Source organism: Dendroctonus ponderosae, unplaced genomic scaffold (assembly GCF_020466585.1).
Source record: "Dendroctonus ponderosae isolate FM_Combo_2020 unplaced genomic scaffold, Dpon_F_20191213v2 Dpon_F_20191213_11, whole genome shotgun sequence".
NCBI classification, from domain to species: Eukaryota; Metazoa; Arthropoda; class Insecta; order Coleoptera; family Curculionidae; genus Dendroctonus; species Dendroctonus ponderosae.
The window spans coordinates 4,141,519-4,160,470 of NW_026017213.1; the positions used below are offsets into that span (position 1 = coordinate 4,141,519).

At 40.2% G+C, this 18,952-nt stretch overlaps 1 protein-coding gene across 3 annotated transcripts in view; it reads left to right on the top strand.

Moving 5' to 3' along the window:
• The window catches only part of LOC109534764 (netrin receptor UNC5C), a gene marked incomplete in the record, with an annotated part of 132,076 nt that overhangs the window by 48,863 nt on the left and 64,261 nt on the right, over positions 1-18,952 (top strand). For all 3 annotated transcript variants that reach the window (XM_048662674.1, XM_048662673.1, XM_048662675.1), the window contains 1 exon segment: positions 2,294-2,689. In XM_048662674.1, coding sequence (XP_048518631.1) covers positions 2,294-2,689 — 396 coding nt within the window.

Genomic DNA, 18,952 nt, shown 5'->3' on the forward strand with positions numbered 1-18,952 from the left:
CATAGTCGAAAATAAACGGAGCATTTCACGCAATTTTCTGGAGCTTTTCAATATACACTATTCTCAATGTTTTTCTTAAGTTTCATTTAAATCGGAGTTTGGGAAACTTTTGGAGGAATTTTCAAATCTGAACCTGCATAGTTAAGATTTTACCTCATTGATTGGCAGTTTTGAAAAATTCGCAGTGGCGAAACTGAACAGAGCAGATTCCGCAACCCTATGCTTATTTTACACGGCACCAGTTTCTATGTTTTCCCAAAGGTTTACTCAAATTGGGGTTTTACCGGAATTTTCAAAACTGAACCTGCAAAGTTAATATCTCACCTCCTTGATGGCTCATTTTCAAAAAATCGCATAGCCGAAAATAAACGGAGCATTTCCCGCAATTTGCTGGATCTTTTCAAAAGACACTATTCTCATTGTTTTTCTTAAGTTTCAGTTAAATCGGAGTTTGGGGAAGTTTGGGAGGAATTTTCAAACCTGAACCTGCATATTAAAGATTTTACCTCATTGATTGGCAGTTTTGAAAAATTCGCAGTGTCGAAACTGAACAGAGCAGATGCCGCAACTTTCTGAGTGTTTTACACGGCACCAGTTTCTACGGTTCCCCAAAGTTTTACTCAAATTGGGGTTTTACCGGAATTTTCAAAACTGAACCTGCAAAGTTAAGATCTCCCCTCCTTGATGGCTCATTTTCAAAAGGTCGCATAGCCGAAAATAAACGGAGCATTTCACGCAATTTTCTGGAGCTTTTTAATATACACTATTCTCAATGTTTTTCTTAAGTTTCATTTAAATCGGAGTTTGGGGAAGTTTTGGAGGAATTTTGTAACCTAAACCTGCATAGTTAAGATTTTACTTCATTGATTGGCAGTTTTGAAAAATTCGCAGTGTCGAAACTGAACAGAGCAGATGCCGCAACTTTCTGAGTGTTTTACACGGCACCAGTTTCTATGGTTCCCCAAAGTTTTACTCAAATTGAGGTTTTACCGGAATTTTCAAAACTGAACCTGCAAAGTTAAGATCTCACCTGATTGATGGCTCATTTTCAAAAAAATCACATAGCCGAAAATAACTCGAACCTAAATGGAGCGGATACCAGAAATGTCTGGACCTTTTAAAAGACACTTCATTTTAACTTTTCCTAAAGTTTTACTAGAATCTGAGTTGAAATGGCGGGTGAAGCAATTTTCAAAATTCACTCGCAAACTTAAACGTGCAATTTATTGTATGTGGGTTTTTAAAAATCCGCCATTTTGAGTTTTCTGTTTTCATAAATTTTTACTCAAATTGGAGCCCTAATGGGGTCTGGAGCAATTTTCAAAATGGAGTCTTTAAACTTGAAGAAGCAACTTAATGAATGCGGGTTTTGGAAAACACGCCATTTTGAAACTAGGTTGTGCACAGTTCGGAAAGATTTTCCATCCCTTATTAGGAACGTGGGTTTCTGTTTTTTCAAAGCTGCACTCAAATTAAGGCTTTAATGGGCTCTGGAAAAACTTTAAAATTTCAGCTTGCAAACTTGAATTGAAGGCTTTGAAAAATTTGCCCTTTTGAAACTAGACTGAGCACAGTGCGGAAAGTTTTTCGATTCTTCCGTGGAAACTTCATTGTCTGTTTTCGAAAAGTTTCACAACTTGCAGGCGCAAACCGATCTCATTCTGTGCTCTCTTCCACCTTCCGTCTACCAGAACACTCACATCCTCAAACCCTGTGAACTTGAAGTTTCTTTAATTAAAGCTTGTTTTGATGCTTAAGCAAACAACCAAACGGGTTACGGCCCTGAAGCGCCGAATCTATTTACAAACGGCCACTAAACACTTTAGGCCATGCCCATTAAGACCGGTAGATAATTTTGAATAACGATGGCCCCGGATAAAAGAACACAGCGAACAGAATTAATCGGTTGCATTTAGCGAGGGATTTCAATGCTTTGGTTTACTGCAAAATGAGTTTTAACGGAAATTGCTGGGGCTTAAAAACTGTCTGCGAAAAGTTGCTACTTAACTGGTTGCAGTGGCATTTTGTCCAACAATGCACTTTGTCATGAAACTTCCGCGGCTTATCTGCGCGCTCGAATGGTTCCCAGATGGGCTTCGCCCATCAGATTAAAGCCAATTTACCTTGCAAGACCGCATAATTAAGAAGAGGCTCATATCATTGCGTCGGGATCTGGTGACATGATTCCCTTAATTATCCTAATTTATTTGCCAAGATCGCCATCTGAGATAGGCAGGCAGCTTGTTTACCCGTAGACTGAGGAGGAGGCTTTCAGAATGCCATTCTGTTGCAGAGTCGCCCCTGCTCGAAGAAACGGCCATCAGTGCATCGACCCCAAAGCCCACACCAGCCGAACCGGATGAGAATCTGCTCCTCAACACCGATCTGCCCATTTTCCTCGCCGAGCCTCAAAACTCCTTTGTGGTGAAGAATCGCGCCGCCACCCTACACTGTCGTGCCGCTCATTCGCTTCGCCTCTACTTCAAGTGCAATGGAGCTCGCAAAGTCGACACTCAGGACTTTCATTTCGTCGATCCTCAAACGGGCGTGCGGATCATGGAGGCGGAGGCCAATGTCACCAGGGACATGGTGGAGGAGTTCTTCGGCAAGGAGAAGTTCAAGTGCGAGTGTTTCGCCTGGAATGGCAAGGGCAGCATCAAGAGTCAACCGGCCACTGTGGAAGTTGCATGTGAGTTTTTGAACAGCATCTTTTTCTTTGGTACTTCTTTCGGAGGAAGACGTGCTAATCACGAGACCTGAGTTCAGTGACGTCATACGTCAGGGCTGAGCGAGTTTGTGTCAAGCGCTAATTGAAAACTTAACAGGTTTACTGAAACAAAACCTCAGAGCGGTCATGAGATTTTTGCAGCAAAAACGTATTTTAACTATGGCGTTTTAAAAGACAATTCTGTTTATTGATAGGGGATAGTAGGGATGATGTTAGGGGCCATTCATTCTCTTTCCCCACACCAGCGAAATTGGCACAATGGTTTCTAAGTACCTCCTACTTACATTTAACTGGAAATGTACCTTTCTACATCAAGCACTTTGAAAGTGCATCTAGATTAGTAGATAGGGAGGACACTAGGGAACACTCCTCTGCTATTCTTACCCGGCAGCGGAAGCCGTGGGAGAGCACTAACATTTTTTGTTGATGGAGCTTGTTTTGTCCCAGAGTTCTCGAGAGATTTGTTGAGAAACGTTTTTAACGGTTCCTCTTTTGCAGGAAATATTCCTATAGCCAGGAACTTTGAAAGCTTATCTATATTAGGAGGTAGGGGAGTGGCTAGGGAACAATCTTCTTCTAATCCCACCTGGCTGTGAAAGCCGGGGCCGGTAAATGAAAGTGGAAAGACGGTTCCCTAATAGTTCCTGCTTTTGCTTTAGTTGGTCGGACAATTTCTAGTTGAAGATACTAGTTTCGCCTTAAAGTTCTCATGAGAATTTTCAGAAAAAACTGCATTTTAACAAATGCTCTTGAGGATGAAAAATCACTGTTCTTCTATATCCTTGAACTTTGAAAGTGAATCTCGGTAATAGATAGGGAGGACACTAGGGAACACTCCTCTGCTATTCTTACCCGGCAGCGGAAGCCGTGGGAGAGCACTCAAATTTTTAGTTGATGGAGCTTGTTTTGTCCCAGAGTTCTCGAGATATTTGTTGAGGAACCTTTTTAACGGTTGCTCCTTTGCAGGAAATATCCCTAAAGCCAGGAACTTTGAAAGCTTATCTATATTAGGAGGTAGGGGAGTGGCTAGGGAACAATCCTCTTCTATTCCCACCTGGCTGTGAAAGCCGGGGCCGGTACATGAAAGTGGAAAGACGGTTCCTTAATAGTTCCTGCTTTTGCTTTAGTTGGTCGGACAATTTCTAGTTGAAGATACTAGTTTCGCCTGAAAGTTGTCATGAGAATTTTCGGAAAAAACTGCAATTTAACAATTGCTCTTGAGGAGGAAAAATCACTGTTCTTCTATATCCTTGAACTTTGAAAGTGATTCTCGGTTAATAGATAGGTAGGACACTAGGGAACACTCCTCTGCTATTCTTACCCGGCAGCGAAAGCCGTGGGAGAGCACTCAAATTTTTAGTTGATGGAGCTTGTTTTGTCTCAGAGTTCTCGAGAGATTTGTTGAGGAACGTTTTTAACGGTTGCTCCTTTGCAGGAAATATCCCTAAAGCCAGGAACTTTGAAAGCTTATCTATATTAGGAGGTAGGGGAGTGGCTAGGGAACAATCCTCTTCTATTCCCACCTGGATGTGGAAGCCGGGGCCGGTAAATGAAAGTGGAAGGACGGTTCCCTAATAGTTCCTGCTTTTGCTTTAGTTGGTCGGACAGTTTCTAGTTGAAGATACTAGTTTCGCCTTAAAGTTCTCATGAGAATTTTCAGAAAAAACTGCATTTTAACAAATGCTCTTGAGGAGAAAAAATCACTGTTCTTCTATATCCTTGAACTTTGAAAGTGAATCTCGGTTAATAGATATGGAGGACACTAGGGAACACTCCTCCTCTATCTGCGTCTCAGACAAATTGATTGAGACACAGAATTTCTTATTACCTACTACTTACGTTTCAGTCGATGGAACAACTTCTAGTCGATACTTTTGCCGAGGAAAAAGCATTTTAAAGACCAATAGGTAGGGAGGATGCTAGGGAACAATTATACTATGTTGCTGGGGCAAATCGACCATTCTGAGAGGAGCTTCTACTTCTAACTTTCCAGTTTTTTTGACTTTAAAAGTTCGACTTCAAAAGCAGATTAATAACATATTCTAAACGAACTGTCTGCGATGTGGCTAAATTGCTATATTTAGCCGATTTGCATAAACACTTGGCGCATATTTCTCCATATGTATAAAAGCCATTAAAGTCTGAAACGTTGTTTAATGTGGTTTTTTTTCAAGTACTATTCGCGGTTTTATTGGGTTTTGGCGAGGAGAATTTGGTCGCTTACTAAGCGGCGAATGTTTAGGTCGCGAGTTTGCCCCTTTTGCGTCCTCACATTTGCTACGCAGTTATTAAATTAATAGTTGCTGCAAAGTGGTCTTGATTAACTAAATTAAATTAAGTGCTGTCGTCCTAATGCGATTATTATGCAAGTGGATGGGCAAATTATTCGAAAGCGACCGGGTCAGTCATTCTGTCATTGCTCACGGTTTAATAAAAAGCGAAGAAAAACCGATGTTTGGCCGATTGACGCGTCCAATTAGGCCAATCGGATACGGCTAATTGAAGCAGATCAAAGGCCTTTGTGAATGTGATCGATTATTTTGCCTTGACTGGGCGCTAAAAGACGGGCCAGATGAGGCAAACACGCTGATCTAAATAATAGGAATATTTTTAGTTTCACTTGCTTTGGACTGTTGTCCAATTGTTGAAAGTCCCGCAGGAATTTCTGGCCGAGCATGTGGCAGTACTTTACGTCTCTCATGATTGTTTCCTTTCGGTGTGACGGCAAACATTTGGATCTATTTCCGTACTTCCTTAGACGGCTAATCATCGACTCATCGATCGAATCGATGATGATTTCCTTTTGGGGGCGAAAATTCCTAATTTTAACCCACTTGAAGCTGAGCTAGAATAAATAATGCCCAGGCTTTGTAATATGTTTGTTTAATTGACTGGCCGTCCTAATTGGTGATTGTAAATATGCGTCTAGAGCTTTGCTTAGTTGCTAAGTTATTGCCCGCTTCCACTAAATGACTGCTTAAAATAAACCAGCTTAAGTGCAGATTCTTGTTCTAAGTGTTTTCCTGCGAAACTGTTCCGATTGCATTTATGCGGTCTGGGCGACCATGTTGGGATTATGAAAACCCAGGCGTCGAAAATCCCACTTGGAAAGGTGAAAAATGAGTGAAATTCTGCACGGCAAAGACTCGAGTCCCGTAAATTCCCGACCGATCATAAGCGACTTGCAAAACGTCCCGTTCTGTATCCCGTTTTCCGCCGCTCAATTTTTCACGACGAAACGGCTAGAAAAGAAGCAGCGGAACGTCTTGGGTGGCAGCCAGATTTATAAGTTTACTTATGGATGTCGATAAAACAGATCGCCCTTTTTTGTTCTCGTAATAAATGATGATAGTGTGTAATGAACTCGACGAAGATATGAGCATTTTTTCTGCGTTCGGGCACGGCTTGCAAGGAACGAGGAAAATATACAGTCACAATATTTATAAATGTGTCGTGTTGAACAGAAAATGTGGCCGTATTGGTGATGAGCTGCCAACTGATCGGTTGTTTGATTGGAAAACAAGCAAATCGGATCATATCAGAAACAGGAAGATTTTTGTAAATAAAATAATATTCTAGGGCTGCCACATGAGGGCTTTTTCACGCTTGCAATGTTTATTTTGCAACTTTTCTCGCCGATCCTACTGGATTTTGTCTCATCTACTCTTATGAGGGAACAAAAGGCAATTAAGATTAATATTTTACATCACTGACTCAAAAATAAGGAGGTTCAAATTTTCGATTCTTCGGCGTTATCAGGCCACTTTTCAAAATTTTTGTCCGAGTTGCGTTTGTCCGAGTGTCTTTTGCATTAAACAATATTTTAAAGTTTTTTTGGACTTTTTTTTAATTTTTTTTTTCATTGGTGCCATCATCCGGCATTGGGTGGTAAGTTGTCACAAATTTCGCGTTTGTTTCAATAGTGTTTCTTTTCAACTTCCTGAGAGACAAAAGCGGTAAAACTTTATGTTTTTGTAAAACTAAAAACTCTAAAAGTGTCGATTTGTGCTATCATCAGGCATTGGGTAAGTGGTCACAAATTTCGCGTTTGTTTAAAAAAACTCGTTTTTGCATGTTTTTGATATCTTTGCAGAATCCACAACATTTCGATTTTTTGCCATTTTCAGGGCTTGCGTGTTTGTTACAACATTTTCAAAATTAGCGCTTTGGTTCCAATCGAATGCTTTTTGCAAATCATTTTTCGAGCTCTGAATGACGTGTACAATGTCTTGAACAAAATTCTGAAAGTTTCGAGTTTTGTATCTGAAAATTTCGCAATTTTCAGGTAGTTTTTTTATGAAGTTGATAATTTAACTAGAGTTCGTTCATTTTAAATTATGGATGACCAATAGAGGTGAAGATGTGCACATGATTGAATTTTGTGGGAAACATTCGGTTGCCAAAACCCGGAAAGTTTCGCATTTTGCGCCATTTACAGACATTTTATGGCGAATTTCGTCCAAGAAAAGTGCAAGCGTGTCTCTTGCAACGAATTCCTAGAGAACTGAAAAACGGTACAGATTTGCACGTTATTGCATTTTATATGCGGGAAAGTCGATAGTAGAAACCCGGAAAGTTTCAATTTTCAACCAATAGAAGATAGATGGATGTAAATTTGGAGTACTGATGGATTTGCCTTCGTCCGTTAGTTTCTTTATATTGCGAGCCATCATCAGGCAATTTTTGATGTGTGATTCTAATCATATGGCAAATTAAAGTACTCGATTTGAATTTGAATAGTCATAATCAGGACAGTTTTCAAACTAAATTTGTTAAAACCACAATGTGTTAGAATACAGAGTTGCTCAAATAGAAATTTAGGGGTATGATTCGTATCAGTTGGCATGTATGCAGCATATATTTTCTTTGGTAAAACTGGGGTTTGTGAACAAAAAGCGGTGGCATAAAGTTGTCCATTGGCGTGTCAATTTCTGGGCACAATAGTTCAAGTTGGGCTAAACACTGCCGGGTCGCAGGACACAATCGGGCCTTCCCAGCCAACTCTATTACGCGTTCAGTTTGCTCTCGATATCGCCTATATTGGGCCATTGTTATAATTTCTACACAATTGCCCGTGTAAGGGCTCGTCAAACACATTATACACCATAAATCGCCCAACTCTAGCCCACCCTCCCTCAACCCTTAATCCATTTCGTGGATTGTATTAATCAACTCCTCTTGCTGATGTGTATTTGCTTTGGCTTATTGAATCTATGGAAAACGAACCATTAAATTATTCATCTACGGTCGTTTTGCAGGCTTTTGATTCGGAGAAATTGCTGCTTAGCATGGGACCAAACTGCCGATTTACCGTCGAAAGAAAAAACACCTTTTTCCCATCAACTTTGCGCAAAAAGCTCTCGGTTTGCCTGTAAAAAATTCATGACATCTCCGCTGCTCAGCAAGCGAGCATAGTGACGCTGTATATTATTGTCAGCAATTCCCCCTTGTCGCTGGAAATTTGGAATTTAAAGCTTAGAGACCGTAATTCCCCAGACCGGGCTCACTCTTCCAGAAAAAAGGGCTCAGTCGCAGGTGTTTCGATGGAATTGTGGACTCCCTTCGGTGCCAAGGCACTTGATTTCAATAATTGAACGTTTTTATACCTCCGAACTTCCTCTTGGGACAATCAGGGCGTTTCGTCCACTGTCGTTCACATTGAAGGCTTTTCTGTGCAAAGCTCCATCCGAACAGGCCAATTTGGGTGGAATCAGAAAATGAAGCAAATTGGGGCACAACATTCGAAACTTTCCGGGTTTATAGAACTGAGTTTGCTCAGCATTTCTCGCGCAAAACGCCCAACTTTCCTTCTTGCTCGCTTTTTGCATCAGAGTTCTCGGAAAAGGTGGGTACATGAAACAGTCCTTGAAAAACAAATAAGTTAAAAAAAAGTAAAAAATTTCCTGACAAAGCCCCAAATTCGAAACTTTTGATCATATGTTTCGGACAAGGCGACTGCATAAAACAGTCTTCGCAACACCAGCGAGTTTCAGAAAAATTGTCAAAAATTCCCCGAAGCAGGGACAAATTCTGTCTTCTGAGTCTTCTGTATAAAACGCCCAACGTTCAGTTTTTACATCACAAGATTACAAAAAGAAACGTGTTTGAAATTGGTCTTGTAAACCAAGCGAGCTTTAAAAACATTGCCAAAAAATCCCTTAATAGAACTGATCCTTTCTATAACATGCAGAAGAATGTGGCGCCCTGTTGCAGAGTCGTTCGCTTTTAACACCACAGTTTCCAAGAATGGGAAAGAGGGCGTGAAGACGACTGTAAAAGTTGAAAGAAGCAGGGAGGATCGTTGTTGTCAAGCAAATTGGAGGCATAAAGTGCTTGAAATATGAACGGGCGGAGGTTTTTGCAACGCACCAACAATTAGGCCGAGATTCTTGGCCAGAGTTTCCATGCAGTGAAAAAGTGAGCCACTAATGAACTGCAGGCTCCTGTTAATTAGTCGCTATGATTAAAGTTCTCGATCTATCATCAGTGCGGTGTTTTGCGATGCTTCGAAATTTTGCCAGTTTAGTTTACAAATTGTCTCCAAACGCAGAGTTCTACTGAACAAGACTCGAATGGATTAAGACACTTTTGGGGTGCGCGTTTGGGGTTTTAGTTGACGGATTTTGTATACAGATTTCGTTTTATTAGGCCAAGTGCAGAAAAATATGTGGGCAAGTTCAAGATAATGTATGTATAACTGCTTAAACAAATATCTAAAATCCGGGTTTGAGAATCAACAGAGAACCAACACCCTGGAATGTTCGCCTATCATCCAACGCTGATTATTTAGTTTAGTTCGAAGTGTTTGTTTTCTTTTCTAGGCCTTTGTCTGGCTTGAAAATTCTCCGATTATTATTCCAGAAGGTTTCAGCAAAGCTTTTTTTTGGATAAAGAATTTGCAAAAAAATCTGCTTAAAATTATACTCTTGGCTCGTTCGTTCTTGTAGTGGTCCTTGGTACTATAAAAAGGAGTTTTTCAGAAACAGTCGAAAACGGCTAGTGGTAGGATTTATAGGAATTTACCAATAGTTAGCTGTTACGATTATTGTTTAAAAGTGGCCAGTTTCTTGCGCTTTTAGGCCGTCGTGGAAAAAAATGATTGTTGACGCTTCGTACGCACAAATAACTTACATCTTCAGAGGTGTGTTTGACGAAGAAATCAGCTCTGCGGATTCAGGAAGCAATTCTTTTCCACGACTCTCTAAAAACCCCAAAACCTGATTAGATTCCAATCTTCTATTTCCATCTCGAAACGAATCTTTTTCTGACGTTTCACAAGCGCGAGTTACCAACATCCTCAGTAGTGTTTTGACATCAGTTCAGTGTAAGATTTCGAGCAAAATGGAGGGTATATTTGAAGTTTATTCCAACTTTGTCGAAGTCCGAGTAAACCTGTGTTTTGCTCGAAAGTTTGTGTAAGTGTCCAGTAAACGCCAAGTGCACTAAATGTGGCACAGATTCAACCAATGGGCATGCAAAACATATTTTCCATGACGGCTTAACATTTTCTATAGCATGTTTTCAATTTTTGTATTGTATTTCAATTCAACAGTAAATTGGCGTCTTTTCCAAAATCAATGCGAAAGTAGGTTCACTTTTACTCTAATACTTGTACACACTGTTCCGCATTTTTTCATCCCCAAAACAAATCAAATATGGCAAATATCTGTGGGGATTCGAAGGTTTTTGTAATATTTATAGTGCGACCGCGACCAAATTAGTGTTCGATTGATCGTATTTGCATTAGGGCCTGTACGCGTTCGATTTTGATTTAATTTAGATAGGCTCATACATACAAACTCGTCCAATGCGTAAATCTAATCAACTAGCGTCGTTACCATTAGTATTTGCTTTGATTTATTTTCATATTTATATAGCTGGAACCGGTTTTTGTCGCTTCCCCGAATTAAATATTTCGCATCGGCATTTGATAAATATCCGATTAAATGTGATACAATTAGTTATGCGCTAAATAGTGTTTGTGTTCGGGATTTCTGGCCATATTTGCGAACAAAGTGATTTTATCTAATTAATATCAGCGGCTAATCGTTCGTTAATAGATTGCGGTGGAATTGACGCGCATTCAAGAAGCAGAACAACACTAATTAGGCTGGTAGAAACATCGAGAAACATGAATTGTGACATCGTCGACATTTTAATCACGTCGCGAACAATGGCGCAAAAACAAATAACCAGTTTGAATCTAGTCGTTGATGTTTCCTGCAGGAACGTTTCCAGGACGCACAGATTTCCATTGTTTCTGACCGTTTTCACGCCGTTGGACTTTCCACGGGACACCCGAAATGTCCCTACAAAAGGACTGGGTGACGTGAAAGCCGACTATGGAAATGATGGAATTCTCGCTCAGAAAGAAGCAGGATTTTCTCTGGATAAATTCATTAAAAATAAAAGCCTGGATGGTAGAATCCCCATGCTCAAAGCCCCGTTAGCCTCGTCATTACCCAACGAATTGCTTGTCAGACTTGCAAGTAAAATGCAAATGACAACAGTTTCCTATGTAAACTGGAAAACAGTCAATAAGAAAACTGCATAAGATATTCAACTTTAGTGTCAACTTCCGGTGGCAGGAGAAAATGGGAATTTTTCTGCTGCCGGCGATGTTTGTGCTGGGACAAATTTGCCTCATAAATTGAGGAGTTAATCGAAATACTTTGCAAGTCTAGTTTAAGGCAGGAGTCACAGGGTTTTTTGTTTAGGGAAAAGTGGATGGTTTTATGAAGGCTCTAGTGGCGGCTCGCATCAGGCCTCAAGTTTTGAGGGTGGAAAATATGCAAAAATTCTGTTGCACAATTTGATCATAAATCGCCCTTTGAGTGTGAAGACACAACATTTTCCGTACTTGTGGCACAAGAACTTCACTAACTTTAAACCAGTAAATTTGAACTTGTGTTGTGTGCATCAAGAGTTAAAAATTGCGCTGAATGCAGTTGGGCTCAACAAAATTGCCCAATTTGTTTGACAATGTATGGGCCGATTAAGTAAAAGTAGTGATTTAGTTTGGGATGAATGCGCTTTGGGAAAATCAAAAGAAAAATGATGCCCCGTCGACTGGGTATGGCGAAGCGGTGGAAGCAAGCAGGCACAAGTAGAAGTTTCGAGAAATCCGCAGCCGTTGTTTTGCAAGTCAGCAAGAAAAGCGCAAATTTGCATAATTTCAATTGAAAAAGATATATTCCGCGGAAACCGCGAAACAAATGCGCAATGTAAACAGCACCAACAACCGTCCGGGAAAAGGAAGCAAATACGGATTTTTATACATATTTATAAGGGGCCCTGTAAATAGTTGTGTCGCTCCACTTGTTCCGAGCGCATCAGATGCACAAATCCAAATTGTGCAACGCAATGGAAAATTGTTTTGCCTGTACTTATTTGCTCGTGAATTGTCGTCGCCATGCAGCGCATTTATCACAAAAGTACGCGAACTCGTCGAGGAGCATTTAATGGAGAGTTAGAGATATGGATGCGGCGGCTCTAATACAAATTTCATTTAAGTTGAGAACTTGAGGATCGGGACCAAGTTTAAGCCTTTGGCCCAATCCAGGTCTTAGCCGGGCTTTAATGCCCAAACTGTGGCAGCGCCAGATACAAGTTAAATGGCTTATGCAACACTTAGCACATCATCACTTATTCATGGTCCGCAGCTTTTCGGCTGGCTGAGGAAAATGGCCCATAATTAAAACATCCGAGATATTTATTGACTAGACCGAAGTTGCCCATAACTGAGAACCGCTCATAATTCCCGATTTATGGCTACCAGTTTTATGTAGCCGTGGACTTTACATATAAATCCATTCAAACCAGTCGTCGTCTTTGTCAATGAGCGATGGTTATTAGTTTCTTTGGCGCACCCAAGAAAATCATTCGTTCATCGGTTATGACAGCACCAAACAAGGCTAAAAACTGCCGTTTTATTGCTGGGAAAGTGGATTAAATTGGGCGAGGTAGAGCGCATCGTGTAAACTTCTTGCTGGGAAAGTTAGATGCGACCGAATTTCCATAAACAACTTTTCGGCATCAAATAAATTCGAATTCGACCAGCCCGAATGTAAATTGCCAGCCATAAGCCAGCCAATAAGGCGACGAACTTCACTATCAGTAAGCAAAACTCACAGTCGAAACAAAGTCGTACTTTTTTCGTGCAATAAATAATGTGGAAAGTTGAGATCTCATTAAAATTTACAGTCAATCCAGACGAATCGAACCTGATAATCTCGGGAAAAAGATGTGCGATTGATGGTCAAAACTACTGCGTTTGTGTAGATTATTGTCACACGGTTATATTAGAAGTATTCGCTGTGAAGGACAGGGACTTGGCCGTCACTATCACCGGATCCGAAATCTTTATATTTTTTTACTTATTGATACTGATACTTATATTGGTGATCAAGTAAAAAATAACCCCGTTGAAATAACACTGCGGTTAATACACAAGTTTCTAAAGGAAAATGAATGAGGGGCCACTTTGAGCAGTTATATAATTTTCCTATTAGTCGCTTTAAACGTTTTGGTATCTAATAAAGGTGTGCTAAACGGTTATTTTTCTGTAACGGGTTACAACGTTTCAGTTTCACCTTGGTAATAGGTTTCAAAATGCGGTTCCAAAAGGAACATGTAACTTTTTAAATTTTTCATTAAAAATGCAGACTGGTGATGATAGTAGAAGTAGCGATGATATATAATGATTTCCTTTAGAGTAACTACTTAAAATGACTCCTTAGAAGTAACTACTTAAAGAACAAAAACTGATAATAAACTAGAGTGATCAAATAAAATATACGGTTTATATGCGAAGACGTTTAAAAATCTAATTTTTATTTAAAAATGAATTAACATTGAAGAATAAAATTGTTTGCAGATGCTTTTTACTGATTCTAGTTCTTCGCACGTTTATGATAGCACCCGCTTTAGAAAATAATCTCTCGCATTTCGTTTCATAATAACATTAAATAATACACAATAACAACAAAAATAATCCCCTTTTTTAAGATTTATTAGAGAATGCCAGAACTAACCCAAACTAAATACTTATAGGCTAAAAATGCTGAATTATATCATCGTAGCGACTAAACAAATTTTCGCTGGTTCCTGAAGAACTGAACAATAATTCTTATAAACGAAAAGTGATACACAATCATCAAGGCAACGCGCAACTACATACCACATATTTTTCGTTGACAAATGGTTACTGAAACTGTTGCAACTGGATAGAGCGAGAGCGCTCGACGATGCCGCATCAGTTCTGTGCTGACGCTTTTTCAGGTTTATGAGACGGTTCCAAAAAAGAACCTTTAAGTCGGCAAACAGCTGCAGCTGATGCGAAGTGCGCACAACTGTTTCGGTTTTTATGAGACGGTTCCAAAAAGAACGGTTTAAGTCGGCAAACGGCTGCAGCTGGATAGGTTAGCATATGTAGGCAGCGACGGTTACAAAAAAAACCGGTTAAATCGGCTAGCTGTAACTACGGTTTCAGGTTACACGTTTGGAACACTGTTATTTTAGCGGTTACGTTAAATACCGACTATCCCTAGTATCTAAATTGTTGTGTAAGTACTTAGCAAGTTGAGATTAATTTATTGTTTGAAATTGTAATGGTTTAAAAAAAATAAATTGAGCCCCATATCAATGGGCGGGTTTTCGAAAAGAAATTGCTACTTTACTTACCCAAAAAGGGTTTTTTTTTGCAAAAATCACGCGTTTTCAACTAAACTTGACTCAATGAAAAATGCAACTTTTCCAATGGTTTTTGCAAAAACTGATTTTTGAAGTAGTTTTATTAGTTCATGATTCAAACTATCTAAAACTAGTTCCCGTGTATTTTTATCGTACAGGGTGTTAAAAATATAAAGCTGGAAAACCTGGTCGATTCCTGGCGAACTCGAGCAGCAAATTGGGTCTCAAACCCGATCGAATCCCATGTCTTGCTAGCTTGTTCCGAAACCCTGTAGAAGAATTTCTTATGGAAAGCTATCAAGTTATTTAGTCACCCTGTATAAGCTGACTGATCAAATGAAAACTTGCTTAGATTTTCCCACCTAATTTGTATGCGTAGCAAATAGACGGAAATAGCGAGCGACTGTGATTTGTGTATCCTTTTTGCGCTTTTTTCCCTCCAGATATTCCCCAGCAAACAACACTGGCTGCATAGTTATATATGGCGTGTATGTGCATTTCATGCATTCATTTCGGTCGGTTTGGCCAATTTCTGATCAATATTTATGATGCTGGGCATTAAAATGCGATCCTTTGCATTCACAGGACGGAATTGCTAGTCGAGCCACTGTCTTCACACCTTTTGTTCGCAATATTTATCACCTGTGAAACGCCAATCTTAATTGCTTGTGCAGACATTTTCAAATGCTTATTGAATTGCCAATTCCCAGCTAAGAAAAATGAGTTTTTATTTGGGTTTGGAGTGTGTTCATGCAGTAGTTTCTCACTGCAAATTGATGCTAGGGGGAGGTTTCGTTTTCCATGGCGCTTCCATAGGATGAGTTTCGGGAATAATTGAAACAGCTCCTTGTGCTCGGTTTCCTTGGCAGCATGTAATAGAAATCTCGTTATCGGTTTTCAACTTTTGCGGCTGCTTTCGCATGTCACATGTTGTTACGGCAGCTGAGACAATTTTCGTTATTTCCAAAATGACGGCTTCTGAATGGGTTCGTTAATTATCCGCTTCGAATGGAAACGCAAGTGATTTCCAACGCCGGAAAATGCCCCAGACGGAATTGTGCGAAATCGCTAAGAAACCATAGTCTTAAACATCTAATTTCCGTTTTGCTCGCTGGACAACATGAATGAGGCAAAAGGAATGAGCGTTATTGCGTCACTGCCAAAAAGCTTGAGACAGTCTTTACTGGGCGTCTCGTGATCCTCTTTGCTGCAAATTGACATTGGAGGGCAAAAAATGGCATTAAAAGTTTTCCGCTGTCGATCCGTCCAGTGGAAATCAGTTAGCTGATCGATCGCGCGTCCGGGAAAATCCCCCGTAACGAGACGGGATTATTTAGTCGTTAAGAGCTTCGGGAAATTGTCGGATAAATAGCAGAGGATCAACTTGGACACGTACGCTTGGCCTTGAGTCTGGTTTTCCTTCGGAAGTGACACGTGACGTGGCTCAGCTCTGGATAAAGGGGAATTTATCCGAAAAAAAAACAGTTCTTACCCTGAAACTGGTACGGAAAACTGGTCCCAATCAAAACCCATTGTGAACTGTTATATTCGTCTGGGCATTTTTCGAAATTAAAATCCCAAAGATGGATTTTCCGTCGAATGCGAGTTCCTCAAGCTGCCTTTTCATCAATTCATTCGTTCTGGCCCTTTGATTCGGTGCACTGTAAGCCGATTGATTCGGGAAAAGGCCGGGAAATGTATGCTCGAGTCGAAATTACTTTCGGAAAATCCGGAAATCACGTTAATTTTCTGGAGAATGGCTAATCTTCCGAATTTCATTTCGGAGCAAACTTATCTGGGGATTGATGTCTTAGAACTTCACCAGCAAATCCCGGCTATTGACTGTCTTGAGCCGAATTGCACTTGATGCAACATGGAAGCAGGCAGAGGAATTTAATGCTGAAATGGTCACTTAAAGTGCAGGAACAAACTGACGAATGTTCAACTGATCATCAAATGCATTTTCGTATGTCCAAAGAATAAATGTTCTGACGCGTTTTCTTCAATATATCTCAAAAACGACTGCTCCAATCAACTCTCGCCAAGCATACCTTTTTTAAACAAAATACTTGATGGCTATGAGAATTTTGATCTGGAAGTAAAATATCGGGTGGTTCAAAAAGTGATTTGGTTTTGAATATTTGAAATAAACTGGTTAAGATTTTATTCAAAATGAACGAATATTTCCTTTGCACTTTGGCTCACCCTGTCCCTCAGAATCTATTAACGCTTGAGATGAAAATACTGTGGACTTCAACGAAGTTTGAGAAAATCGACGTTTTTCTCTTGTCTGTTCATATGCTGGTTGGCGGCTCCGACCGCCCGATCTAACACCTTCAGATTTTTTCTTGTTCGGAGGCATGAAAGGAAATGCATACTTTACTGTTGTAAATCTTCAGCATCGTTGTAATTTATGTGTAGATCGTAATGGAGGTCAGCGCGAACAAATAACGTAATAATGATGATTAATTGACTGTGATTGATTTAATTTATCTTGGTATCGACCTACCATTTGTTATGTGCCTTAGAAGATACTGTTCCCTTTAGGGTAATCTCTTCTTTTATTTGCTGCAATTTTTTGCGCGTGAGCCTCAATTTGGAAACATTAGCAAATTAAAGATGTTTGGAGAACTCATAGATGTTCAATCTCTTATACTTACTTCCCTCTATAATCAGGCTCTTTCTCTTTTAAAAGATTGCAAAAAATGTAGCAAAAATCCAATTAAAACGCAATTAATCAGACCATAAGCAACGTTAATAGAGGCCATAAAGCAGACATTTGCCACAGAGTTGGGGCGTGGGCCTTAAAACCATCAAGAGCACTAAATTAATAGTTCCAATTAAAGCCGTAGAAATAACGATGATTTAACAGGCTGAACAAATATGCAGATGATGATGGCATGAAACAAACCGTGCGTTAATTGTCGCTTGAAAGACAACAATTACTGTTTTAATAAACATTGTTCCGGTACCTCCATGCTTAAGCAGACCATTAAAAAGGTCGCGCTTAGTCATTGCTGGTGTCGATTTTCTGGCGAATTGCTTCAATATTGACTCAAGTTGAAAAATAGGGGCTGTTTTTCGGCAAACAATCGCCCAAACAACACGGGCGACGAATGAGTCACATTGAACCCTACCTGAACATTTAAATTATCGGTAACGGATTCAATTAGTCATATTGCACACACCCCAAGTTGAAAAGGTGGAATTTGCCGTGGGAAAGATTGGGGTTTTTTAAGCCCCAGAGAAGCCAAACCACGTCCCTTATGGAATATAAGTTGATTACCAGTTCAAGGAAAAGGACTAAGAAACGACACCCGATCGGCGCAGGAAGAATAAGACGTAGCTGATCGAATTACTCGAGGGTGAATCGGACAAATAACCGGCTGTAAAGGTTGGCTTAACACCGACCCACGAAACCCCAATCCTGCTTAGCAGGTTTCCCAGAGACTCATTTGCTTACAATTTTGTTCGCAACATTGCCATGTGCATTGATATAGAGGGTGACAAATGTACAACTTGCCTTCGAAGAAAAGTCGACGAAACAGAAATATTCGGCTTCTAATCGCTCCACTTTTTCCGTTTATTCAACGATCTTCTAATTTAGTTTTCTCTATCGTTTTTCATACACTCAAGCCTTCAGATATCGGCATGGACAAAAATTTAAATGTTTAAAATCGGGATTTTGTGCTGGCCATGGTGTCTTTTACCGCGACCAATACTAACGCCCGGACAGTGAAACTGTCCGGCCTCGACTCTATAATTAGACTCTGTCCAACTCGGCAAAAATCTGTTCACCCAACGAATGTTTATGATGTCAACAACTCCCAATGTATAGCGCGAGTTGCCATTATTCGCTGGCAATAAATCCCKGCATTATTAAATCGAAAAAGAGCGCTTGTTGTGGCTTTCCGATAGCCGCTCATCCTTCCTTTCGCGGTATTAATTTCAATAAACCATAAAGTCGTRAAACGATTTTCATAAAACCGAAATTTACGACTAGTTGGCTCGGCCCCCATGCAGTTTTGCATAGTTTCCTTTTGTTTTTACACGCGGCCCTGATCCCGTCCGTATATCCATGGAGTTTTTCGGCTGGGGTCGATCGCGATCCATGACAAATTTCCCGGCCGGCCAAAGTTTCTGTCCCGTCCCGATATATAATCCACCGCCGTTCCCGGTCCGTATGCAAGGAATTAGCCGGACATAAATCGACTTCCTCTTTTCTGCTCGCGAAATATTACGATCCTCCCTGCCGGTTGAGCACGACTTTTTACGGCCTTTCTGCATAGATGACTTATTGTTCCTGGTCGTCTCGTAATGGATTTCGCTTTTTTTAAACTGGAGTTTTCGCTGCGCCATCAAACAAGGGGATCTGGAAGCTTGCAGCTTGAAGTTTCTGGGTCAATAATAAGGAGGAAATCGTGGGTTGCACATCGTGAATGCGCAAAAAACGGAAGAAATCAGGGTGGAAGGAAGAAATCTTCGATTGAACTTCATGACGCTCAAAAAACGCTTAAAATGAGCCAAAAAATG